General features: G+C 45.5%; 1 protein-coding gene and 1 pseudogene across 7 annotated transcripts in view; one reads left to right on the top strand and one right to left on the bottom strand.

Moving 5' to 3' along the window:
• Aknad1 (AKNA domain containing 1) overlaps positions 1-25,202 on the bottom strand; it is a 46,327-nt gene extending 21,125 nt beyond the window's left edge. For 2 of the 7 annotated variants that reach the window (NR_073134.1, NM_001044303.2), the window contains 6 exon segments: positions 7,983-8,045; positions 8,484-8,629; positions 8,794-8,833; positions 12,396-13,487; positions 15,740-15,822; positions 17,093-17,152. Coding sequence is in view for 5 of the 7 variants with exons in the window: in NM_001044303.2 (NP_001037768.2) it covers positions 7,983-8,045; positions 8,484-8,629; positions 8,794-8,833; positions 12,396-13,379 (1,233 nt within the window). In the remaining 2 variants the exon portion in view is untranslated. 7 annotated transcript variants of the gene reach the window in all.
• Positions 1,250-1,377, top strand: LOC148006745 (U2 spliceosomal RNA; annotated as a pseudogene).
• Positions 25,203-27,762: the final 2,560 nt, after the last annotated feature.

The following is a 27,762-nucleotide window of genomic DNA, read 5'->3' as shown; positions in this document are numbered from 1 at the left end:
ATAAAGCTGGACTCGGGCTAACAGTCTACAAAGCTGGGGCAAGGAAGCCTGCTCGGTACTAGGGGCACAGAGATGGCAACCTTCGAAGCTGGGCTTTGGATAAGTGAGGCTTTGCCGGGGAGCAGGGGCCTGAGGAAGCAGACATATTTCCATGCAGGATTTATGTTTACGTGATGTCTTGGCTTTAGCCAAAAAAGTCCCATTCAGATTTCGAATCTCCACTTCAGGCCGGGTCTTCAATACCGTAGGGAACTGAAGAGAACTGAAGGCAGCAATTTGCCTGACTCAGTTTCTCTGAATGTTAATGGAGACTGAGTCATGCTGACAGTCGAGGCTACAAAGACAAAAGGCTCCGTTGGGTGTGGTAGCTCACGTAAGTCTGCAGTCCCCGCACTCTGCAAGTGTGAAGATATCCTCGTCTTTGTGCTAAGTTCTAGGACAGCCGGACTACACAGTAAGACCCTGTCATTAAAGATTTTTTTTTGAACAAGGATTGGGAGGATGCTCAGCCGATAAAGTGCATGCCTTTAGTATAAAACCTAAAATCCAAAAATCGTAGAAATCCACTGGTGGCTGATTCTCAACCATGTGCAGGAAATGCAAAAGAACTGGGAGACAGAATATGGAGATGAGGGCAGCATCACTTTACTGAGCTTGCCTTTTATTTAAAAGAGGGAGCATAGGGGTTGGAGAGCTGCCTCAGCAGTTGAGAGCACTAGCTGCTCTCACAGAGGAACTGAGTCTGATTTGATTCCCAGCACCCACATAACTTGGTTCATCTTAACTCCGGCTCCAAGGAGATCCTATGCCTCTGGCCTCCCAGGGTACCTGCAATCAAGTACACATATCCACACAGACATGTCCACATAACTAAAAATAACTTTTTAAAGAGGGAGTATAATGTTATAAAGAGGAAGCAGCTTGCTCAGGCATCATCCATGAGAGTTTTGTGATTCATCCCACCCAGCCAGCTCTTCAGTGGTTTGTCATTTTGAACTGCAGCATTGGATCCTAAGCTAATGAAGTCTTTCAAAAATTAACACTTGAAATAGCTTCCAATCCTGAGAAGCTGGCTCCATTTTAAACGATATGACTCACGAAGCTTTGGCAAGCCGAGAAGGATCAAAACAGAATCCGGCATGTCCCTGAGTTGGGAGTCTATGTGTGCATACACAGCCTTCCTCCTGGTGCCATGTTAGGCTGTTGGCAGCTGTATTACCTCATCTGAGGCTGAAGAGGATAGGAATGCATCGCTTCTCGGCCTTTTGGCTAAGATCAAGTGTAGAGGATAGGAATGCTACAATTTCTGGGAAGACTGTCGAGCCCCCAGGAAGAGAGGGGCCCTAGTACACTGCGTGTGTCAGCTTTCCCTTCAATGTATTGTAGCAACATCTCCAACTTGAAAATGTCACCTTCCACCGCTCTGAGTAGACAAAAACAAACAGTACAGTCAGCCTTCCAACCTGGGACACCAGCTCATCAATAGGACCCTGGGCTGTGCTATTGATGGCAGTAAGGAAACGATACATCTATCTGCCCTGAGTGGCATCCTGTTTAGAGTTTCATCCCAGTGCTCCAGGCACTAATCCTCACTCACTGCTTCCAACATCTCCGCTCTACGGCATGATAGACCTAGTGCTTCCCTGGATCTGATGATGTCAAGGTCCCTCAGGTTTGCTTTACCACCACCACCACCATCACCATCATCACCACCACTACCACCATCACAACCTCCACCATCACCACCACCACCACCACCATCACAACCTCCACCATCACCACCACCACCACCATCACCACCACCACCACCACCATCATCATCATCACTGTTATTTGTATGTGTGTGTTTCTGTGGCTGTGTCCAAGTGTGCCACAGCACTTGTGTGGAGGTCAAAGGACAACTTGTGGGAGCTGGTTCTCTCTATCTGCAGGTTCCGGGTTATAACCTTAGGTCGTCAGGCTTGACAATATATGCCTTTACATGCTGAGTCATCTGGCCAGCTGCTAAGGAGGATGTTCGTTCCTTGAGTTCAATGCTAAGTCTTTCTGATGAGTTGTTGAAAGGGACCCCAGTTTTGCATTGAGGATCAAACCCAAGTGAGCCTCAGTGGAAGTGGTTCTCAGTGAGCCACACCCTCCCCCCCTACTCTCACAGTTCTAAAAGCTGGGATTCTGAGGAAAGAATTATTATATAAACATTATAGGAGGGTAAATAAAAATCTACAATCTAATTAACAAGTCTTTTATTAATCTCTGTACGTATTTATATAAAGTAATATTTTATCCAACACTCATCTAAATAACTTTGGATTAAGTTGGAAATAGAAAATGGGAGTCAGAGCTGGCAAGATGGCACAACAGGTAAAAGTACTTGCTATGCAAGCCTGGCAACTTGAGTCACTGAGTGAAAAGCTAGATGCCCGTGACGACTCACAGCTATAATCCCAGAACACTAGAACACCTGCAGTGAGACTGGAGCATCATCCAGAGCCTTCAGACCAAGTAGCCTGACACAGACATGGACTCACCCAAGGAGGAGGAGAAAACCAACACCCACAAGTTGCCCTCTGACCTCCATGTGCATGCCATGACACTCATGTATGGATATTCACACATAGGCGCACACACACACACACACACACACACACACACACACACACACACACTCTTAAAAAAAATGGAAAATGGAGACCAGAAGAGACCATAACTTCGGAACAAGAAGTGAAGGTGATGACAGTTCAGGGGTAAAGTGCTTGCCTAGGAAATCAGTCACTTTTCTGAGGCTGGGATAAAATACCATGACCAAGACAACTTACAGAAGGAATGGTTTACTTGGGCTTACGGTTCCACAGGGATAGAGTCCGTCATGGGGGCAAACAGCAAGTGTGGTAGCCAGAGCACGAACAACAACAAGAAGGGAACCAGGGATAACATAAGTCTTAAACTCTCAAAGCCTGCCTCTAGGGTGCAAGGCTGCACCCCCTAAATCTCCCCAGAGAAACAGAGCCACCCTCTGGGGACCAAGTGTTCAAATATGTGACCTGTGGAGGACATTCTATTCCAGCCATCACACGTAGCCTACACAAGGCCAGAGGCAAGCCCCGGTGGGAATAACAACCAAGATGGAGAGCAGCCCCCCCAGGTGGTGTAAAGTAGGGGGCTCGAGGACACGCCTGGACAATAGATGGTAACTGAAGGGAAAGGAGACAAGGAGATATAGGGAATAAATTCTGGGGGAAGTTCATGACGTTTCTGTAAAGTGGAAGACAAGATTGTATTCTGGAAATATCAGGGAAAGGGATTTATGCAGGTAGACGCAGGTCTTGACTCCAGATTCTTCTGATAATGTGTAAAAAATGCAAACACATTGTATTTATCCTAATGAGCAAGACACATCAGAGCCTAAAGTTATTTTTGCATATTAATTTGTGTGTACGTGTGTGTGCGTGTGCATGTGTGTGATGTGTGTTGCTAGGACTTTGTAAATGCTAGGTTACTAGGTGCACTGTCACTGAGAAACCTTCTGTTTTTCAAATGTATTTATGCATCTCTTTACTTGAGATGATGCCTCATGTAGCCCAGGCTGGCCCGGAATTCACGGAATAGCTGAGGATGACCTTGAACTGCTAAGCCTTTTGTTTCTGTCTCCCAAATGCAGGGTGATTGGTGCATGCAACTGTAGCTGCTCCATTTTGACTTTGAGATGGGATCTTATGTAGCCCAGCCTGACCTTGAACTCACTATGTAGCTAAAGCTGGCTTTGAACTCTGGATCCCATCTCCCTCTCCTGGGTGCTGAGATTGCAGGTGTGCAACAACACCACACCTGGCTTCAACAGTAATGTGGTTTTAATAAAGGTGCATGGCTGAAGAAGCAAGGGATTACTCAACAGGTTTGCCGATTTCTTGTCCTTGCAGAGACACATCATCCACATTAGCCATTGGGTGGATCCTAGATGATTCTGTACTCTGCAAGACCCTGAAGTTTCATAGGCTGCCACTCCTTGCCCTGTTAGCTCACAGAAGACTGAGAGCTCCTCTTGAGCTATCGGCCCTTGTTTGTCCTGATGTGGCTTCAAGTAAGTGTGGGGAGAGACTTGGTCCCTCCCTTAGCCCAGCGAGAGCGCTTCTCCCGTATATGGGATATAATTGCAGTTCAAACTCTTTTGATTTATATTCATGCCAGACACAGTGTGGTTGTAGCTAGGATATAAATAAACATTGTATAACTTTGGTCTCAATGTGGACGGAGGCCTGTCTTGAAAATGGCTGCCAAAATGAGTGATTCCTTGAAAAACAAATATGCTTACTCTCTTATATATAGAAAAAGAGCCTCTGGGGGGAAAACCAACACTAAACTAATTGCTACTGGCTAATTACGTAATATTGACCTAAGGTAGACAGCATTCATTTATTTTTCTAAAAACTGAAATGAGGCCTCAGGGAAAAAATTACCTCAGGATGCTGTTTCCAAACAAGAATTGTTAAAATATTTTGGCACTGAGATTTCCTGTTAAAATGTTGTGAGTGGAAAGAGCTGGACTTGACACATATTAAACCTACTCAATGGATTCCTTTAATTCGTACCAGGAGGTTAAAGAAAGCAAACCCAGCCTGGAGTTCTGCAGTGAGCTTTAAAATCATGTGGAGTGAAGAGAGAAGAGAAAGACTCCTTTAAAATGGAAAGTTCACGTGAGTGTGAATCCAAGTATCTACTGTGGCAACGAAGGCCATTGTTTAACTTTTGTCAGGATCTATGGGTCCCTCACCCGGAGTCTAAGCCGTCTACTGAATGGCTATCCCATTTGCATCGTGGAAAGTTGAAAACTTAAAAGTCAAGCTACCTCAAGTCAGTACTAACTGTGTACCCTCAATAGATCGTAGCTGCTGCTACTGCAAATTCCTAATGATATAGAAGTCACTAGGCATTGTGTCACACACCTTTAATCCCAGAACTTTGGAGGCAGAGGCAGAAGGATCTCTGTGAGTTCAAAGTCAGCCTTATCTTTAAAAAAACAATACTAAAAATGAACAAACATGGCTCTGGAAACTTACGGACGATTAGATATACATGTGGCTGACCTGGTGAGTGTTTTCCATTTTCTCCCTATAGCTGCCCTCTGTCTTTCTCTGCAGGAGGCCGGCCCTGGCTCCATTACACTATCAGGAGCCTTCTACTCTGGCTTCGGTTGGTTTTTGTCAATAGAAGATAGCAGCAGGAGAGAGGAGCTGGGGAGAGTCCTGACTTCTCTGATTGTCCCATCCGTGTGCCATCACACATTGGCTACATCCTTCTACTGAAAGTCACAGGAGTCCTCAGCTACTCCTGCAGCTGCAGCTCCTCCTTCAGGCCAGGGGGTGAAGAAGCTCTCTCTCAACGAGGGGCAAGGTAGAGTTCTCGGTGAGCATGAATGTCCAAGAGAAGAAGAACCAGACACCGAGAGCCACAGGTAAAAAGTAAGGGCTAGCCGTTGGGAGCGGGAGGCAGGAAAATGGCAGTGAAAGCTAGGAGAGAAGATGAGGTGGTCAAAATAAAGAGGGTGAGAAAACGAGAAAGCAGGCATGGTGGTGCTCCATACATGGAGGCAGAGACAGGAGAATCATTTTAAGTTCAAGCGCAGACTGATCAATACAATGGGTTCTAAGCTAACCATTAGCATACACACACACACACACACACACACACACACACACACACACACACAGAGGCACAGAGGACCCAGTCTGGAAGGTCAAAGGGCTCTAGGTATCTAAACCACATTTCAGAAGACAGGGTTTATCTCATTCAATTCTGTAACAGCACCGAGGTGAAGGACTTTATATATTTAAAGTCTGAATGTCTTCCACTGTGTGGTACTAAGAAGGTTGGTTTTAGCTGCATCTAGCTCTCCTTCCAACACTGAATGCTGTGGGCCTGTAACTCTCAGACCACAAACTGACTGACACTTATCAGTCTAAAAGGCCATCTAGCCTGTACGATAAGAAAGAAGCGTCTCGAACTGTGGCCCCTGAAAGCCCTCGACTCAGACCAGTTCCGCTTTGCTGAGCCCTTTAAAAGTCTGCTTTGTCCATTTGCACCCTGCCCCTTGTCAATCATTTACTCTGTGGCTCCTGCGCTCTGGCTTCTAGTTCTGGTTTTCAAGATTGGCGAGGGCCCTTAGGATATCTCGCTGCTGAACCCATCTGTATGTTCCTGTCTTTTCTTGAGCATGTGATGCTGTGTTACCCATTTCCTGCTTCTCAAAACTTTTTTTCCCCTGACTTCAACAGCTCCATTCCTTCAGCCCTGCTTGGCCCTTGGAGTCCTTCCACTTCAGTCCCCTTTGTGGGTTTCTGTTTTCCTGTTGACTGGGACTCCTTCCTTGACTCTCTCCATGTATTGCCCTGAGACTGGCTGGGGTGTCTCACCCACACCAGAACTTCAACCCACAGCTCTGCCTAAGTGTCAGTTCTGACCCAAATGCTGCCCAAGGTCAGGACACTGCTCTGACTTCCTGAAGCTAGATCTCCTCATTTGCCGGTCCTCAAGGGGACCTCAAACTCAATGTCCTAGGCTATCCTTGATGCCCGGCCTCTTCCTGCTTTCCATGCCCTTTCTGAACTGGATTCTCCACTTTGATTTCTGACTTCAGTTTTCCAAACCAGGACTGTCTACCTATCCACACCTCCTCATTTTCTTGATTCCATTCCTTTAAGTCTATCACCCCCGTCCATCCTCCAGACCCTTACAACTTGCCTAGTGTTGCTTCTTATCAGTCCTTGCCTACAGTCTCAGCCCCATGGCACTTGCTACCCCTTGGCTTCAATTTTTGTTGCTCCACCATCAAACTCAGGATGAAATCCAAGCTCCTTTCGTGACATGGCCCCTGCCTGTTCCTCTGGTCTCCATGTGCACTGTGAGCCCTATGCCTGGTGTGTCCTCACACTAGCTGTATACAGCCTTTGTGCTGTTTCATGTGCTGTTCCTTTCTGGCCTGGAAGATTCTTGTTCCCTATCCTGCCAGCACGCTGTTTCTCCTGTAGGACTCTCCATCCAGTGTCTCCCCTCAATGGCAAAGGATGAACTCCTGCTGTCCGTGCATCAGCTCTCACATCCCTGAAGCTGCAGATTAATGAGCTGTTCACCAATCTGTTCCTAGTAGAATAAAAGACACTCGCGAAGGAGGTGTTTCCCCAAATCTCTGGTGCCAGGGCCAGGCATTAAAAATGCTTGATAAGTGTTTTCTGGATGAACAGAACAATTAATCAAGGTGGTGAGCAAATGGAGGATGGATCGGTTAATTAATGCGATGAGTGAATAATCACTGGGTTTGGCCCGTAGTGTGGGGACTCTGCACACAGTTTGCCCTGAATCTTGCTCAAGCCTTCACTGGGTCTTCTGGCTGTTCCCAGTGCTGACCCTTTGACCTGAACTCCGTCTTCCGCATCTTCAGCTTGTTTGTTTTGCCCGGATTCCACCTTTGCCCCCCCTTGCTCCATCTCTGTCTCCTATGAGAGCACAGCTGTTCTGGTGACAACACGAATTAGTCATCCAATGGGCTGTGATAACAATCGAGGGTGTGAGAGTGTGGTAAAGGTTAGGGTCTGAAAGCTGTGCACTGAGTTTCATTGTTAAGCATTTCCAGAGTCTTAGGTCTCGAGCTGCCAGATACCAGCAACTTTTACAGTTGAAATCTACCTGGGCCCCTCCGCTATGGACAGATTCACCATTTACAGCGGCTTTAATGTTATTTTCTGGAACATTTCATGGTCTGGGGTTTATTATACAATGACTGGTGAGGTAAGAAATAGCTTCCTTGGGAAGAAAAGAAGGATAAATCCATCTAGAAGCAGAACTCTAAACCGTGTAGCTCCAGAAACCAAGATGGTTTTAATTTTCCTTCTCCGTTTCCTCCTCTACCACTGGGCAGACTATTCATGGGTGTGCATTTTCCCACTGGAATTTCCAAATAAAGATTTAAAAAGCCAGATTAAGTTCATTACCAGCCTTATGTCTCGCAAACAGCAGAGAGAGTCCTGTTTTATTCTTTTGGAAAATTCTTGTACCTGCAGTTAAAAAAAAAATGCAACATTTCATTCACAGAACAGCCTCTCCTGTTTGTTGTTTGTTGATGTTTCTAACGCTACTGACAAACTTGAAACAAGTTTGGACCTAGTGAGACAGTTCAGTGAGCAAAGGTAACTTTCAGCTAAGCTTGACGACCTGAGTCTGAATCAGCTCCTTCAAGCTGTCCTCGACCTTCTGTCTGGCTCTCTCTCTCAATACACTCTTTTTTTTTAACATTTATTTTATTTTATATATACGAGTACTCTGTAACTGTCTTCAGACACACCAGAAGAGGGCATCAGATCCCATTACAGATGGTTGTGAGCCACCATGTCGTTGCTGGGATTTGAACTCAGGACCTCTGGAAGAGCGGTCAGTGCTCTTAACCACTGAGCCATCTCTCCAGCCCCCTCTAATATATTCTTAGTAAGGATTACCTTATTCTTCAGTTGCTCAGTCTGTTCTTCCAGTTTCTGGCACATCTGTTTTCCTTGGGAGATCTTTTGAAATATGTAAGAATTCGAGAAAGGATCTTTTCGAGGTGTCGGTGTCAAATCCAAGCACCCTTTCTCAGGTTCCAGTCCTACGAACAAAAAGGTTAAGTTTGGCTCCCACTCATTTCTTCTCTCCTCAGTTTTACTAAATGTTACAAATAGGAGTCTGTGACAATCAGCGCCATCTGGATTTTTTTTTTCCTTAAAGTTTTTCAAAATGCTTCTCTGAATAAAAATAGTTTTAAGATACTACCTGTGAGAGGTTCTTGGCAGGTGTGTGTGGCAGGCTGCACCTGCAAAATTAAAGAGTAAGGAGACATTGGTTTTGAGACGAATCAGCCACAGTGTTCACAATGCCTTGTGTCCTGGTCACTGGGGCGGCAGCACAGTGCTCTGCTCCAAGCTGTGATTGCCGTGTGAACGTCACCGTGACACGATGAGTGGCTGACACAGGAAATGGCTCATCACTGTGAGCCTCAAATGTCTTGGTGGTAAGGTGGGGGATGGTAGTGTATCTTATAGGGCTGCTGTCATGGATGATTGGGGTAGCCATCCAGCTGACATTATGATTGTGTTTCCTGCTACGTGGAGACTACTCCAACATGTCTCCTAGACATAATATGGTCCACAAGAGCAAGGGCCATTGTCAACCTTGGCACAGCTCTGTTGCTGGTGCTCTACTTAATCCAGACATGGCAGCCAGACCTACGGAATAATACCACATGCATTAAGTGCTAAATGTGTTGAGATGGTGGTGGCTCCTGCTGCTACTGGACAGAGTTAAACTCCTGATTGATTGATTCCCTTTTTAGGGTCTTACTGTTCTCGACTCCCAGCTGAGAAACATACCCACCAGAGAGACAATTGACCATGTTCAAAATCGACTCTGACCAAGATGGATATCTCCAGTATAGAAAGATAAGAAACCTATTGGATCCAGTTCTCCAATTTAGTCTCATAGGACTTTGGTGTGGGGTGGGGAGCAGAAGCCTGGCCTGAGGCTCCTTGACAAATTCAAGCATTGCTAGGGAAACATGCATGGACATCTGCTTTGCTCTCACAAAACCATGGGCCACCAAGAACTGGCTATGCATGAACACTCTCTTATAAGAAATTCTCTAAGACAGAAAACAGCCCAGTCAGGCCAGGTAGTCTGCTGTTTCCGTGTGTGTGTGTGTGTGTGTGTGTGTGTGTGTGTGTGTGTGTGTGTGTGTGTGTTGTGCTGGGTAGCATTGGGAATCTGCTCAAATCCTCAGTGTGTTCAGTTGGACTGGAAGGATGTTGTAGATGAGAGTAGAAATAGAAACACTCCAGACAGTGATATTCCACCCAGAATGACCATAACACAAGGTTTAAGAGGAAGGCCATTCAGTTAAGTAACAAAGAATTAAACTTTTTCCTGTGCTTTTTTTAAAGATGAATTTATACAACTATTGAATCTTAAGTAATCAATGAGATCCAGAACCTCAACAGGAAGAGGAGTTAGGTGTAGATGAGAAGACAGGAAAACAAAAGGGAGAAATAGTGTAGATCAGCCATGAAGAAATGTCATCCTAAATGGGTGCTAACATACTGTTTGAATTGTGGTAGCAAAGGGTTTAGTTTTATTTCATTGGGTGTGAATAACTGAGGGAATGATATGTGTGGATCACACGGCCAGGCTCTGGGAGGTAGCAATGGGAAAACTGAAGATAAGGTTCTTCAGAATTTACAGATCTGGCAGAAGACTCAAAGCAGGCTAAGATGATCTGAAAATAGAACCCCTATACAAGCCCGAATGTTCACCCCAAAACTCCAAGTCAGTGGCTCACAGAGGTACTTGCACATCAGAGTTTATTGCAATGTTGTTAACAATAGCTAAGTTACAGAACTAGCCTAGGTGTCTGTGATGGTTTGAATGGCCCAGAAGGGTACATAGGGAGGGGCACTGTTGGGAGGTGTGGCCTTGCTGGAGTGGGTGTGGCCTTGCTGGAGTGGGTGTGGCCTTGCTGGAGTGGGTGTGGCCTTGCTGAAGGGAGTGTGTCCTATTCTCTTCCTACTGCCTGCAGATCAAGATGTAGAACTCTCCTCCATAGCCATGCCTGCCTGTCCGCTGCCATGCTCCCCACCATGATGATGATGGACTAAACCTCTGGACGTATGCCAGCCCCAATGAAATGTTCTCTTCAATAAGAGTTTCCATGGTCATGGGGTCTCTTCTCAGAAACTCTAATACAGTGTCCAACAACAGAAATGGATAAAGAAAGCATGGATTACATATATAATGGATTTTTTGGCCATGAAGAAGGATTAAGTTATATCACTTGCAGTATGGGTAGAACTAGAGATAATCACATGAAGCAAACTCAGCCTCAGAAAGACAACTATCACGTTTTCTCCAGATTTTATACAAATATGTAATGTCATATAATGCAGATCACAGAAAGTAGAAGTGGGGTGATCTAGGGAAAGGGGGGACTAATGGGAAGGGAGAGTGGGAAGAAAGGGAAATTAGAGGGCATATGTGGGGGTGGGCATGTGTGAGTGGGCATATGTGGGATGGGCATAGTGATGATGGTGGTGGTGGTGATGATGATGAAGTAGTAGCTGATAAGTGAAGGCTTTGAGTTGGTGGTTCTGATGAGTTATGTGGCCTGAGGGAGATTTGAATGAAGCTGGGTAAATGAATATTCTTTGATCAATCAGATTAGGCTGCTCTAAGACACATGTGCTGGTGCATGCCTGTAGTCCCAATTTTGGGAGGTTAAGTTGGGAAGATCAGAGGTTCAAAGCCAACCTGGGCTACATGAGATTAATTTTTTTAAAAGAGCAAACAAAACACGGGTGTCCCCTGTGAAGGAGGAATCTGGAGAACTTGAGTCTGAGAGAGCCAGGCACTTGAAGAAGACTCTTAGGGAAAGACTGAGTTTAGAAGTCTAGATAAGGGCTGGAGAGATGGCTTGATGGTCAAGAGCACTGGCTGCTCTTCCGGAGGATCTGGGTTCAATTCTCTGTACCCACATCATGGCTTACAACCATCTGTAACTCCAGTTCCAGAGGACCTAATGCCCTCTGCAGGCACCAGATATGCATGTGGTACACATATGTGCAGCAAACACCTCCCCACATAAAGTAAAATAATAAAGATTAACATTAAAAAAGAGCAGATAGGAGTTGGCGGGGAAATTAGTGGAGGAAACGGGAGGAGCTAAAAAAGGAAATGGGGTAGACTCTATTATATGTGTGTGTGTGTAACTCTCAATAAAAGTAAATAAAAATTAAAAAAATTCTAGATCAAGTTAAGAAATATATTGGAGACTGGACATGGTGGCACATCCCTTTAATCCCAGCACTTGAGAAGTAGAGGCAAGAGAATCTCTGTGGGTTCAAGGCCAGCCTGGTTGTACATTTTGAGTTCCAGGTCGGGGTTGGGGATTTAGCTCAGTGGTAGCAAGGTAGCAAGCGCAAGGCCCTGGGTTCAGTCCTCAGCTCAAAAAAAAAAAAAAAAAAAAAAAAACCAAAAAACTTGAGTTCCAGGTCAGCCTGGACTACACAAAGGAACTCTGTCTCAAAAAAACAAAAACAAAAACAAAACCACCACCGATAAAAACCCAAACCAAAACTTAGAATAATAAAAAACAAAGAAGAAAGAAGGCTATTGGGAGAATTTTGAGGCCTTTGGGGTTGTATCCTCCTCTATATTTTTCTGAGCCTCTGATTCTTTTCATGAGGTCATCGCCAAGCATCTGAGTGGTTGGTTCACTTACCCAGGATAACCCAGGGGCCTGCACCTCAGAACTACATGAAGCTCCAGCTACAAGCCCACCCTGGGATGACCACCCTGGGTTAGTATTGAGGGGGACCATTCTCATTTACCTGTATTTGTTGCAAAGGTTCAGTAAATTTCCGTTTTTGCTCTGGTTGTTTTTCAACACGATTTGACCCAGACAGGGTTCCTGAATTATCTTGCACAACTGTTGATTTATTTCTCAACCTAAGAGAACAGCTGCCTCGGTTAGCTATTGTGAGTGGTTTATTAGTTACAATGTTCCGAGGGATCTTCACTTCGGGAGCAACCTTAGAAACATCTGGAAACTGGTAGTGCACTTGAGCCTGGCTGTATCTGAACCCGTTGCCTAAACTAGCTTTGTGAGCCAGCTGTCTCTGGGGCGTCTGCCTCAGGAAGCTTTTGTATTTATCACCTGGACCTTTAGTTCCGGTTAGAAGGCTCGGATCTTCCTGATGGCTGCTCTTCGCAGCAGTCACTGGCGTTTCTAAGGGAGAGGTATTTTCTCCCTCTTTGCCAGGGGAGCAACAGGGTTTGCTGCTATTTGACGCACCATTTTGTGGACTGGGCTGGCCAGTGACTTCTGGGGTTTGTTCTCTGGGGTAATAATTTTTTGCATAACGCGAAATGATATTTGTAAGAGCATCTGAGTCACCAAGACCCTCAGCATTCAAGGGCTCTGGGAGAGTTTCAGAGCCAGCGCCTTGACCCCTGAAGAATTGCTGTCTGGAGAGATGATGGAGTAAAGTGTCTGAGACGTGGGGCTTGGAGGTATCTTCTCTATTGGCTGGAACAGGAGGAGCCAAGGCGCACTGTTTATCGTTATCAGGCCTGTTGCTGGCAATAGTCATCTTATCCCAAGTCTGGGGCAGAGCTGTGCTCTGGCCCGCCTCACGGGGAACAACCGCTTCTGCTTCCTGAGGGTCTTCTCCTGCCAGTGAGATAGGAAAGGTGTCATTTGTTAAGGTAAAGTTGTAAGAAGTGCATATCTTCATCTGAGAGAAGTCCCCATCATAAGGCAAGTCCTCCTGCTGTTTATAAGTCATATCTTCCGAAAAGTCAGCTTCGTCCATGATGGTATGGGCTGATATCTGTGGTCCTCCGCTGTCTGGCCTTGGCATTCTTAAAGCTCAAAATATGTTGTCTGGTTTTCATTGAATGTCTGCACTGTGTGTTCTATGCTGTAAGAAGAGAAAACAGCCTCATTAGTAAACATGTCAGAATCATGTAGGAAGCGGTGCCTAGTCTGGTTTCTTCCGAGGAACAGAGCAGATGTTTTTCACTTAGAGTCATTCAGTTGCAAGCCTCAAAGCTCAGCCGAAGAATAAGTCATCCGAAATACTGTCGAGGAAGGGAGTGATGGAAGCGTAGTCGTTTTTATCCACTAAGTCTAAGGAGGCGTGGCCTGCATTAATGACCACATCTTTATCTCTCCCCAGAGAGAGCGATAGTGCTTGGCATTTGTTCTCATCACTTCTCAGTCCTTTTAGTGAAGATCAAATGTGGAATTTTTTTCTTCCACGCCTTCCTAGCATCTGAGTCACACAATGCTGGAGGGTAGTTCAGCTCAGACATGGCCACGCCAAGTTTTCTATTCTGTTGCCTTTTGTAAATTGGCATTTTATTTTCTAATTGACACATAATTGTAGATGTCTGTGGCACACAATGTGGTGTTTTATTATATGTATATAAAATAATGCCATTAAAAGACTACAGGGTCTCACTGTATAATTCCGACTCACTGTGTTAAATAGGTTGGCCTCGAACTCAGAGATCTGCCGGCTTCTGCCTCCCAGGTGGTAGGATTAAAGGTGTGCACCCCATGCTTGGCCTAAGTGTGACTTATTTATCACCTGAACTTGGATTTTTTTTAAGTAAAATATTAGAAAATCTTCTCTTTTAGCTACTTTGAAATATTTATCACTGTTAAGTACCTCATTGTGCAATAGAATGTCAGTAATACCAGGATGTATTCTTCTGAGCCTATCTTTCTAGCCATTGACGGGTCCTCCTGGTCCCTGTAATAATTCTGCCAACCATTGTTTTGCTCTTTGCTTCAATAAGCTCAGCTAGCGCGCACGTGTGTGTGTGTGTGTGTGTGTGTGTGTGTGTGTGTGTCTGTCTGTCTGTCTGTCTGTCTGCTGCATGAGTATATGTTTGTGTGTGGTAATTCTTGTACATGTATGCATGTGCATATTCACGTAAAGGCCATAGGTCAACATCGGGAGTCTTCCTTACTTTCAATCTTGTTTTTTGAGACAGGGTCTCTCACGGAACCTGGTGCTTACAATTTGACTGGACAGGCTGGCCAATGAAACCCTCCTGTCTCTGTCTCCTTAGCAGTGTACTACACTAGAGCATGTCTGGCTTCTTGCATGCGTACATCTTGCAGTCAGGTTCTTATGCCATGCAGCAAGAGACTGCGCCATCTCCCGGCCTCAGATCAGCCTTTCCAGGTTGTACATATCAATGAGATGGAGTACTTGTCTTTCTGCACCCGGCTCTTTTCACCTCTCCTGTATCTCCGTGTTCCTCCCTACCCCCTGCTATCTCCCAGTGGTTTCCTCTTACATCCCCCACCCCACCCCCCACCCCCACCCCCCACCCCCACCCCCCACCCCAGCTGGGGACCGAACCCAGGGCCTTGCGCTTGCTAGGAAAGCGCTCTACCACTGAGCTAAATCCCCAACTCCTCCTCTTATATTTCTTAAATGAGCATAGAACAGTGCTTTTCAACCTGTGGATCACAACCCCTTGGGGATTGCATATCTGATATTGACATTACAATTCATAACAGTAGCAAAATTACACTTATGACAAATTACAGTAGCAACAAAAATAAAGGGATCGTCTGGCATCACCACAACATGGGAAACTATATTAAAGGGTCGCAGCATTAGGAAGGAAAACCACTGCCACAGAAGGATTGACATAGAGCCAGGGGAGGTCTTTTGAATATGTAGAAGACAGGCTGCAGCCAAACGTCCCTCTTCTACTCAGACCCGGAAGGAAGTTCTTGTTGGTGAGCAGCACCTTACAAGTAATAAAAGCATCCTGGCTTTTAGGTAGGATGACTGGGGCTACCTCAGCCAGGTTCTGAGCTCTACTCACTCAGGACGGCCATAATCACTGCTGGCCCCGCCCATCTGGTCGATGGGGTTTGGTGAACATCTTTGAGGTCCTTCTTCATCCAAATTTTTATGTCTAAGAACTTGTAATGTATTAGTTAACCTCAAAGGCTAAAAAATACGTTTGACAAAGAAAAATAATTGAAGAAAAAGCTCCTCAAGGAAAGAGGAACACAAACTTGGGCGTAGCTGCATGCCAGTGTTACAGAGGCCAGGCTTTACAGAGTGAAGACTGCTCTGGAGAGGGGAGGAAGAGAAAATCGCCACAGGACTGCTTTAAGTTGTTTATAGACACAAATGCTTACCACAGAGTGGAGAAGGCAGGCCTGTGTGAGCAGAGTTCCGGCTTATTCACACCCAAGTTGAAGGGGTAGAAAGAAAAGTTTCCCTGGAGAGATGAAGACACAGTGAGAAAGCTGTAGTCCACCCTGGATTTGGTTCCTACACCTCCACTTATTAACCGCATGACATCTGGAGAGTCAGTCCTCCCCTCCCTCCTCCTCCTCTACCTTTTCTGTTGTTCTATGATAAGACATCACTATATCCAGCTGGCCTCAAACTCCTGGGCTTAAGTGGTCCTTTTGCTTCAGCCTCCTGCTTGGTTTCTATTTTACTTTTTTAAAAAAGATTTATTATTTGTTTATTATATATAAATACACTGTCACTGTCTTCAGACACACCAGAAGAGGGCACCAGATCTCATTACAGATGGTCGTGAGCCACCATGTGGTTGCTGGGATTTGAACTCAGGATCTCTGGAAGAACAGTCAGTGCTCTTAACCGCTGAGCCATCTCTCCAGCCCCACCTCTAACTTTTATGAGTCTGGTTCTCTTCTGAAAAAGTAGGCATGAGAGTGCTCAGCTCACAGGCTTCTAGATGATGGCAGGACATGAGGCATGTGACATGGAGTGAGTGCAGCCAGCACATAAATAAAAGATCAGCAGGTGTGGTGGTGCACGCCTTTAATCTCGGCAGGGGCAGGGGCAGGGGCAGGGGCAGGGGCAGGGGGCGGGGGCGGGGGCGGGGGGCGGGGGCGGGGGCGGGGGCAGGGGCAGGGGCAGGGGCAGGGGCAGAAAGTTGAGAGGGGGAAGAGAGGCAGAGAGGCAGAGGTAGGCATGCATATCTCTGTGAGGCCAGATTGGTCAATACAGTGAGTTCCAGGCCAGCCAGGAATACTTAGACTCTAAAGATAGATAGATGGATAGATGGATAGACAGACAGACAGACAGACAGACAGACACAGATAGATTGCAAACAAATAAGAAAGATAAGGGATGAGGAGATGGCTCAGTAGATAAAGGTGCTTGCCACCAAGCCCCATGTTCAACCCTTGAGAACCACATGAAGGAGGATTAAAAAGAAAACCTCCTGAAAGTTGTCCTCTGACCACCACCACCACACACACACACACACACACACACACACACACACACACACTTTTGTCTAAAGCAAAGGGAAGACCTCACAAAGATAAGCCCAAGGTATTCTCTCATTACACACAGGGAAAAAGAAAAGAAAAATAAAAAACAAAACAACAAAAAAAACCAGCTTCAGAACTATTTGTGTCCCCACGTGTGCATCCAAACATGGTGAGGCCTTTTTCTAGGAAATAAAGTCACCCCACGCCCTTAGCTTTAGCATCACAATGAGCCCTTACAGATTGCTGGAAAGGCCTGGAACATCTTCCTGGTAACACCCGGCTTAGTCTTGGACTCTGAAGGTGTCTTCTGAGAGATTCTGATCAGAACCCAACAGAACTTTTGGCGACACAGCTGTCCCCACAGGTGACCAGAGCATTGTGTGCTCAGCTGCAGCTCATAGTCACTGTGCAGAACAGAGGGGCCCCAGTGCCCAGCCAGTCCTGAGCAGAGGGGTGCAAATGCCCGCCATGCCAACAGCTCTTCCCAGTGTGGCTGATGACACCATACAATCCCAACGGGATGCTGAAGTGCTGACCTAAGGCCACTCCATTGCCTGTGGAGATGAGGGCAGGAGTAGCTGGATGCTGAGGAATCAAAGAGCTGTCCAGTCTTGGGGATGGGGAGCGCCTAGTGTGGCGGTAAAGGTTGGGCAGCCTTGTTTCCGCTGGTAGGCGGTATTTCTTCTCTTTACTTTACTAGGTGGGTTTAATGATAGCACAACTCCACATCGTGGAAGGACTGTTCTCATCATGGTTTTGTTTTGTTTTGTTTTAGTACCTGGGGTTTGAAGCAAGGGACTCGTGTGTGTTAGACAAGCATCCTACCACTAGGCTACCCCACAACCTTCAGAGCTGAGAATGGCTTTGAACTTCTGATTCTCCTTTGTCTTTGTTAGAGTTTCTATTATTATGGTAAAACATCCAAATGGCCGAAGAAAGGGTTTATTTCATCTTACAGGTCTGAGGTCACCCATTCCTCCATCACTGAGAGAGGGCAGGGCAGGAACCTGGTGGCAGGAAACTGGAGGCAGGAATTGAAACCGAGGCCATGGAGGAATACTGTTCTGACTTTCTTCTCATGACTTGTTCAGCCTGCTTTTTTTATAGCACCCAGGACTACCAGGGGTGGCACTGCTTAGTGATCTAGACTCTCTCCATCATTCATCAAGAAAATACACCATGGGTTGGCCCACAGGCCAGTCTGGCGGAGGCCTTTTTAAACAGGCTCCCTCTTCCAAAATGATTCCCGCTGTGTTGAGAGGGCATACAATTAGACAGCTCAACTGACACCTTGTTAGCTTGACACACAAAAGCATCACTGGTAAACCATAGCCTTTCCTTGTCCCAAGATGTCATATTAACCAATAATACAATATAAAATACATTCCAAACTTTAAATATCCCATGGTTTTTAAACATTCAAATGCTTTAGAAATTCAGTATTTTAAAACATCCAAAATATTTTTCAAAGTTCAAACCTCTCTAAAATATCCAGGTTCCGAAATATCCATATTCTTCTAAGAATTCCAAATTCCTAACTATGACCTCCCTATAATATTAAAGAAATTGGTTAAATAGTTTCCTTCTAGTCTTCCTCTTCTTCCTCCTTCCCATCTTCTTTTCTCTTTCCCTCCCTAGGGTTTCTCTGTGCAGCCCTGGCACTCCGTAGACCAGCCTGGCCTCAAACTCAGAGATCTACCTGCCTCTGCCTCCCTAGTGCTGGGATTAAAAGCTTGTGTTACCACTGTCCAGATGGTTAAATAGTTTCTTTTTTAAAGATATATTTATTTTATATAGGTGAGTACACTATAGCTGTCTTCAGATACACCAGAAGAAAACATTGGATTCACATTCCAGGGTGGTTGTGAGCCACCATATGGATGCTTGGGAATTGAATTTAGGACCCCTGAAAGAGCAGTCAATGCTCTTAACCACTGAGCCATCTCTCCAGCCCTAAACAGTTTCTTATACAAGAGAAAATAATCAAGGCATAGTCACAGTCAAAGCAAAACCAAAGTTCAAGGGTATAAGCAGGTTGGTGCTGTCTGGGATCCACTCATGGTCCTCTGGACTAAGACTCTGCTGCAATTGGCTACACCTTAACCAGTACCCTCTCCTGAACTCTCTTCAGAAACTCTGACCCTGCCTCAGTTGCTCTCCATGACCCCTTCGTACCTTCAAAGCCACTCTCCCCAGTGACTTACACATTGCCAAGCTTGGCTGCCAGCATGAGATGCAGTCTTGGCCTCCTCTGGACCACAGCTTCTGTGTGATGACTCTGAGTAAAATACCCCCAGGTTTATACTCCTCAGTGATACTGATCCTGCTCCTAATCACCACTAATTTCTCACTCCCAACTCACCAGCATCAACTCCCGGCAAAGCAAAGTTTCGTGTTGGTGGTTCTAGTCTCTCATAGTCTCAGCCAGTTCTTCAGCCAGCTCACTAGAACTACAGATTCTTAGTCCAAAATACCACTAAAAAAATCCCTGATAGAGACCTATTTCCCTCTGGAACGTGGAAAGCCAAGCCTCTGACAGATGCCTGGCCTTCAACTTTGTCTTCTAAGCTCCCACGAAAGTTCATATTAAGCTCTCAGGACATCCGATGGTTTCTCCAGCCCAAAGTTCCAAAGTCCTCCTTTAATCCTCACCAAAACATCGCCAGGCCTGTCAGCAGTACTACACTCCTAGTACCAATTCCTGTCTTAGAGTTTCCATTGCTGTGATAAAACACCAAGACCTAAATCAACTTGGGGAAGAAAGCACTCATTTTATATTTCAATTCTCAAGTCACACTCCAACGCCAGAAGTTGGGGAAGGAACTCAAGGCAGGATCCTGGAAGCAAAACTACAGAGACCATGGAGGAACTCTGCTTGCTGGCCTGCTCCTCGCGCCTTGTTCAGCTTGCTTTCTTAAAGCATCTAGGACAACAGAGTGGCTTTAATCTCTCATTCTCTCAGTTGAGGTTCCCGCTTCCAAAATGACTCTAGCTTTTCCCAAATTGACATAAAACTAGCCAGGACATCATGTCAACACTTCCTGAGTTGTGGGATTATAAGGGTACCTCACCACGCCAAATTTATGCTGGGGATGGAATCTGGGGCTTCGTACATACTTAGTCAGCACTTTTCTGATAAAGGTCAACCCCAGTCCTCGTTTATTTTTTTGGGACAGGGTTTCAATAGGTTGCCACCTGGCCCAGGACTCATTTTGCAGCCCACAGCAATCCTGAGCTTGTGATCCTCTTGTTCAGTCTCCTTTATGGCTAGAAATATGGCCTCTGCGAGCCAGGTAGATGGGAAGGTGCCTATGAGCCAGCTGTGGAACTGAGAGCCAGGATAACGTCTACTTACCCTCATTTCTCTACTCACACCCCATCAGGTACCCGTTAGCTCAGCCACCTTTCTCCCCCACTTGAGCATAAACCTACACTTCTGGGATCAACGGTGCTGACTGAAACAACCCTGAGCGAGACCTGAGTGTCTGAGGCGGTGACGGAACCATCCCTCCCCACTCCTCCCCATTCTGGCCTTTAGAGTGTATTGGCATGGAGTCTTGAAGGCTATAACATTTTGTTCTGCACAAAGTCACATGTTGCTCCGTCCTCACCGAGGCAATGTGACAGTCACCACCAAGAGGTGAGACAAGGGCAGGTGCAAGAGAAACTCACCTGCATCTTGGGGTCCTGACACCACACAGTGAAGAGTCGTGCAATGCAAACGAGCCAGCCGTTAACTGGAAATCACATTTTACTTCTTTCAATCACCGGAAAGTTGGTTGCACTCGAACGACAGAACAAAATTAACCCTTTCACATTGTGTGCGGCTTCTCCCATGTCCCTCTAAGGAAGAGGTCACTGAAAACTCACAGGGAACTTCTGATGCAATCTAAGTTCTTTGTCTTTGTTGTAAGAGCAGTCAGAGAACACTCAGTTTCACTCCTAACCTTTATGTTCTCTGCCTCTATTTCTAGCTATGGATTTCTATTTATCCTCCATGAGGAGGAAAAAGAAAAACCAAAACCTAGCAGCTGGCTCAAAATAAGTCCTAAGCCACACCCAGGCGTCAGATATTCCAGGATTTTTGTATCCACTCTACATTGTTTCTAGATTAAAATATTTGCAGAGGTAACACAATACAGACCTTCTCTGTGCAGGCTGCATTGGATTCCGGGCTGGTAATCCTATCAGCTAACTGGATCTCAGCCCTGCGGGCTGCCCACAAGTGCAGTGTCTATAACTGTAACCGTAGCTCACGTTGTGTAATGGCCCAGCCTCATCTTGTCATTGTAGGGTGACAGGGAAACTGCAGTGGAACAACAGATCAACCCAATCCTCCCTGGAGAGCCAGGTGGATGTATTATTTATAGTCAGGCGTAGGGCCACCGTTCTTCCATGAGTGGGCATGAATGTAGTGCCCAGCTGTTACAGATTGTCTAGAGACTGTCTTTGAAACTGAGCAAACCAGCATTTGGAAAAGCACCTTTCCTTCACTGACTTTTTCTTTTTAAATCTAATTTTCCTGCCTGCATAGCCTCGTTGTCACCATAGACCGTCTAATCTGCACCACGGACGTTGGCAATGCTCAGGGAATATTTGGAAAGCAATTGATTTTCTGAAAATAATTCTCATGTTAAATCTGTGGTGTGTGTGCATGAAGTGCACATTCGTGGGAGGGGACGTGTGTGGGAGTGCAGGTGCGTGTGTTTGAGAATTACAGGACAACCTCCACTATGGGTCCCAGGTACCTTCCGTTAGTTTGAGACAGTCTGTGACTAGCCCAGAACATCTCTCCACCACTGGGGTCAGAGGTGTGAGCCACTGTACTTGGCTTTTTGCACACGTTCTGGGGATCTGAATTTAGGTCTTCTCGTTTGCAAAGCAAGTGGTCCATCTCCCTGGCCTTCACAGTAAGATTTTAAACACCCTCAATTTTTAGGAAGTTTTATGCTAATAACTCCTGAGCCAGTAAGATGGTTCGGCAGGTAAAGGCACTTTCTACCTGACCCTGGAGACTTGAGTTTGGAAAGGCCCAAGAGGTGGACACAGGACTACAACACCAGCACTCAGGAAGCAAAGATGGGGCAGGGTGGGATCACAAGTAGGAAACCAGCCAGTTCTACATAGCAAGTTCCAGGTCAGTCAGGGCTATAGGATAAAAATCGCATCTGACAAAAAAAAAAAAAAAATCAGGCATTCATTCAATACGCACAAATGTGCTAGCCATGTTGGTGGAGTGCTTACCTAGCATGCATGAAGCTATTCCATGCATATGGCCATGTTTGATGGCCAGCATAAAAGGAGCAAGGTGGCACGAACCTGTAGTGTCAATATTCAAGGGGTGAAGACAGAAAGTCATGAGTTCAAGATTATCCTGGGCTATATAGTGACTTCAGAGTCAGCCTGGGGCACATTGGACCTATCTTAACCAAGAAACAAACCCAGATCTCTTACCATATCCGCTGTGTGCCTGATACCATAATCAGCTTACAAACATCCATTATGATACATGATTTTTAGGGTATTGTATATTACTGTGAATGTTGGTAAGTGCTGTGTGGAATAGGTTTAAAAAAAAAGACTACTGAGAAAAACAATGTTAGAGAGAAAAGGTTTATTGTGATTGGTAAGGCAAGGAAGAGTTCCTGACAGGGGAGCATTTCAGGCTGGAACCTGAGAGAGCTGACAGATCCAAAGACAGCTAAGCAAAGAGATAGGGTGTTCTGGGCCGAGGTGACCAGTGACAAGGATGCATGTGGGACAGAACGTTGAGTACCAGGCAGGTTGATAGCATGGTAGTGAGGCTTAAAGAAGTAGATGTGTTTAATATAGATGAAATAACAAGGAGAGAAATCAAATGTGTGTGTAATACATATGAAATGATTTGGGCAGAAACTAAACAAGAGCCTGTGTCCAGTACATAGGAAATAATTTGGAGAGAAAGTCAACAGGCAGAGGCCATATGCTTGGGAGAGCAAGGGAGAAAAGAGGGAAGTGAACCTGCCTCCTTGGCCACACCTTCTTGGCCACACCTCCTTGGCCACACCTCCTTGGTCAAGTCTCATGCTATTTTCTAGTTTTGTACAATGATCATGCAAATCAATATGCAAATGACCTCAAAGGACAAGAGAGGGAAACCACACAGCAAACAACCCTAGGAAAAGATTATCTGTGCTGTGGGCTCAGCTTTGTTAGAATATTCTGTCTTAGGTGCTGAACACATTTGTCCTCAACTAAGCTTTACTTTTGAACAGTACAATTATAAATTGTTTTGAACAGGGTTTCACGTGTCCTCAGTGGTCCTCAAACTCCCTGTGTAACAGAGGATGCCTTGAACTTTTTGATCCTCCCACCTTCAGCTCCTGAGTGCTGGGATTTCAGGAGCTAGGAATCAAACCTAGGACTTTGTGCACGCTAGGCCAGCACATTACCAACTGAGCCACATCTCCAGCCGTACACTAGCACAAAAATATAAAAAGGAATGAGAAGGGCTGGAGAGATGGCTCAGCGGTTAAGAGCACTGACTGCTCTTTCAGGGGTCCTGAGTTCAATTCCCAGCAACCACATGGTGGTTCATAACCATCTGTAATGGGATCAGGGTGTCTCTGTAGACAGCTACGGTATACTCATATAAATAAAATAAATAAATAAAATTTAAAAAAAAGTAATGAGAAAACTTTCCAGACACAGCATACCTCCCAGATCAAAGAGAAGTCTCAGTGATGTAATGAAGCTATATCTTTGTTTTGTTTTCAAAACAGGGTCTCACTATGTAACCCTGGACATCCTGGAACTTCCTATGTAGACTGGGCTGGCCTCAAACAGAGATATGGCCTGCCTCTCCTCCTGAGTGCTGGGAATAAAGGTGTGTCCCACTATGTACCAGCCTGAAACTACCTTATTTTTTTTTTAATTTTCATTATTGCTTTGTTTAATGTGTATGGGACATTTCTTCTAGATTTGGGTCTGTGCACTGTAAGCGTGTCTGGTGCCTGTGGAGGTCAGAACAAGGATCCCTTGGAACTGAACTTACAGATGATTGTGAGCCACTATATGGATAGTGGAAACGAAACTCTGGTCCTCTGGGAGAGCAGCCAGTGCTATTAACCACTAAGCCATCCCTTCAGCCCCTGCATCTTTTAAATAAAAAATTATTTATTGGCGGTGGTGGTGTTTGTGTGTGTGTGTGTGTGTGTGTGTGTGTGTGTGTGTGTGTGTACCTGAGTGTGTATTCCTGAATGTGTACTTCCATAAAATGCCCTTGGAAGCCAGAAGAAGGCATTGGGTTCCCTGGAATTAGAGTTACAGGCAGTTGTGATCCACCCGATTTGAGTGCTGGGAATTGATTGAATCTGGTCCTCTGGAAGAGCAGCCAGTGCTCTTAACCCCTGAGCCAGTTCTCCAGCCCTAAAGCTGTATCCTCATGCACATGGAGTCTGAATGAAAGTGAACCTTTTTCTGGACAGCTTGAGCCATCTAGAAAAAGAAAAAGAAGAATGAGGCAGAGGAGGAGAAGAAAGGAAGGGAGGGAGGGAGGAAGGAAGGAAAGAAGGAAGGAAGGAAGGAAGGAAGGAAGGAAGGAAGGAAGGAAGGAAGGAAGGAAGAGTCTTTTGCATAGCACTAGGAAACAGACAGCCACTCTAACGTCTTGAAATGGGTGTAAGGCATGCACTGTCTTCATCCTTGCCTGGCCTAGCTTGATCTGACTAGGTGTCTGTTTTTCCACATGCACACCTGTTTTCCAGAGGAACCATAGAAAGGTGTCTTGGTTCTTTATCCACAGTTTCTACTCCTGTATGTGCAAGAGGAGACCTCCCGCCTGAGAGGCTGCACTGCCTGCTTGCAGGAATGTAAAGGATCCTGGTAATGTCTTGACTTCAGTTAGTGTATACATCAACTTTAAAAGATCGACTCTTCCTTAGTCATGACATCACAACTGCCTAGAACACTGTTGAAGGAAGATGGGTTCTGGGGACTTCCAGACAAGGATCTGAATTCTGCTATTGTTTCGTGTAGCTTTTGCTGCCCCACCCTAGCTCAGGGAAGTGGTCATGCTACCAGCCCCAACCCAGCAGATAAAAAACACACACACAATTGTTCCTTTTCAACTTGCCCTCCTGCCACCCAGAAAAGCACACCCTTATTACTACTCTGCACCTCCCATCTGCCCTGAACTTTAGTGGCTAGTCCCAACTAGGCCCTGCTATGAACAGCTGTGTGGCGACTCCGTTTTGAGATCTTACGTGGTTCTTCAACCCTTCTCCATCAGAAGCAAGGCAAAGCTCTGCTCTCCTCCCTTGCAGCTCTCTTCTACTTCAGGGACCTGGAAGGCCTACCTGTACCTTCTGCCCAGCAATTGGCCCATGGCTTGCTTTACTGACAGATCAACAACCAATGGAGGAACAGGACCTTAGCATCAGAACCGCCCCTACATGCTGTTAATGCTTCTTCCTTCCTTCCTTCCTTCCTTCCTTCCTTCCTTCCTTTCTTTTTTTTTTTTTTTTTTTTTCTTTTTTTCGGAGCTGGGGACCGAACCCAGGGCCTTGTGCTTGCTAGGCAAGCGCTCTACCACTGAGCTAGATCCCCAACCCCCTCTTCCTTTCTTTTTTCAGTGCAGCCCTAGCTGTACTGGAACTCACTCTGCAGAACAAACTGGCCTCAAACCTCAAACTCAGAGATCCTCCTGCCTCCTCTCGCCTCTGCTTCCCAAGTTCGGGGATTAAAAGCATGTGCCACCACTGACAGGCATTAGGTCTTTCTAGTTTTACCTCTCTGATTCTTACTTTCATACTTTGTAAAATTGTGGCGACAGCTGGCTGAGTCCTGCGCAGCTTGGTTCCTGGAAACCAGACTGGGTGACACAGGAATGAAGGACAGACACACAGACACGTGTACAGGAAAGCTGGGACCAGGTAGGCTGTGCTTGCTTTGATGGAGTGACACCTACTGCAGAGCAACCTGGGATGCCATGGTGTTTATGGGAGCACGAGGAGGAGGGCTAGCGAGTCTTGGCAATTTCTGTAGTGGAGCAGTTTCAGGCTGAAACATCTGGAGGAGGAAACTGCCATCCGTCCATGATTCTCTGGGCACTCTGTCAACATTCACACACAGACTCCAGAGAAGACTTTACCGATTCCCTGAGCCTGACTCAGGGAGGCTGTACCACTTCTGAGCCTGATACAGCATTAGAATATTTGTCAATTATATACATTTTCTTGAGGTTCCTCCACTCCTCACAACTCCTCTAAGAATAAAAGGAGAAAATGCATTTACTTCATGTACTATCTATCTATCAGTCATACCTAGGAATGGAAGCCATTCCCACAGAACCAAAGTCCACCCTTACCCCAGCATGAGCCATCCTAAGCCAGCTACACAGTGGGAACATAATAAACAAATAAAAGCAGAGCACTGGGGTTGGGCTGTGTCTATTTTAGACTTAACACATGCATACGATTTAGAGCAGTGCTTGCCATACAATGTCTCATAAATACTAGCTTTAAAACAAGATTAACTGAAGCCCATAGGACAGCCCAGGTAAAGGCGCCGACTACCAATCCTGGCCACCTGAATTTGATTCCCAGGATCCAGATGGTGGAAAGAGAGAACAGACTCCCCCGCCCTAAAGCTGTTTTCTGACCTTCATCCGAATGCTGTGGTATAGGGTACCCACCCATACCATGCATGTACACAGAATAAAATCAGTTAAGCTGTAGAAAACATTATTTTTTTTCTTTTTATTTTTTTTTTTCGGAGCTGGGGACTGAACCCAGAGCCTTGCGCTTGCTAGGCAAGCGCTCTACCACTGAGCTAAATCCCCAACCCCTGTAGAAAACATTATTAAAGAGCTGGGGATAGCTCAGTAGTAGAGTACTTGTCTAGCATCCCAGTGACCCCGAATTTAATCCCTACCATTGTCAAAATAAATACAGTCATTATATAGAAATCTTAGTATTTCAAAAGTTTGACTCTTTCAGTCTATCATTTTAAGAGCTAAGGATTTGAAGTGAAAACCTGTTATATAAAACCTTTATATATAAAGTATATAAACGCATTACAAAGTTACAAAGTAGAAAAAAAAATGTCAGCTATCAGAACTCCCCTAACCCTTGTAAATAAAACTACATGGCTTATTTAGAATACATTAGAAGCTCCCAGGATTAATGAAGCCAGTATTAGCTCAGCTGGTGCTGAAATGCCAACCTTTATAGGACAACATTGGCTTCTGTATTACACACCAGAAGTGGAAATGACGCCCATCCTTAAGGTAAACAATCCTCATTTAGCTTTTTAAAATGGGCTTGTGTAGGCTTAATAGGGCATTAAGTAGTTAACTCCTAGGTGAGGTATTTATTTCCCCTCTCAAGCAATGGCATCATTTAAGAGGTGGAAACAGTGTGACGCTGTATGTATGATGTACCGGAAACAATCATCTGCTCAGAGCATAACAGCTCACTGTTCCTAAAACAGGCTTTCAGCTGCACCCAGCCACATTACAAACCTAATGAGATGCCAGGAGAGAGTTAATGGTGTTACCTTTTACAATCATGGGCTGTTCAAGAAGAAAACATTTGGATAAAATTATGTCACAGTCAAGAGCCCTCAGTGCCCTGAAATCAAATGTTTGCTGGGGAGTGAAAATCTGTTGGTGCCCGGGAGCCATTTTGTACATACCACCTCAGCCTCTCCCTCGGCTCTCAAGGAGCCTCCTGGCTTCCTCTCCTTTTATACTATGTGTCACAAGGAAGAAGAAATGGAAAGAATCACAGTTATGCTTTTTGCTGTCCCTTTCCCCAAATTGGTTTATTTATTAGTTTCCTATTGTTACTGTAACAAATTGCTAAACAAAAATGCAATTTTTTTTTAAAGTTTGTGATAGTTACTCTCAGTTGTCAACTGGACTAGAC

This window comes from Rattus norvegicus, chromosome 2 (assembly GCF_021556685.1).
Source record: "Rattus norvegicus strain SHRSP/BbbUtx chromosome 2, alternate assembly SHRSP_T2T, whole genome shotgun sequence".
Lineage (NCBI taxonomy): Eukaryota > Metazoa > Chordata > Mammalia > Rodentia > Muridae > Rattus > Rattus norvegicus.
Note: the sequence above shows the minus strand (reverse complement) of the source record. Positions and strands in the feature narration are given on the sequence as shown.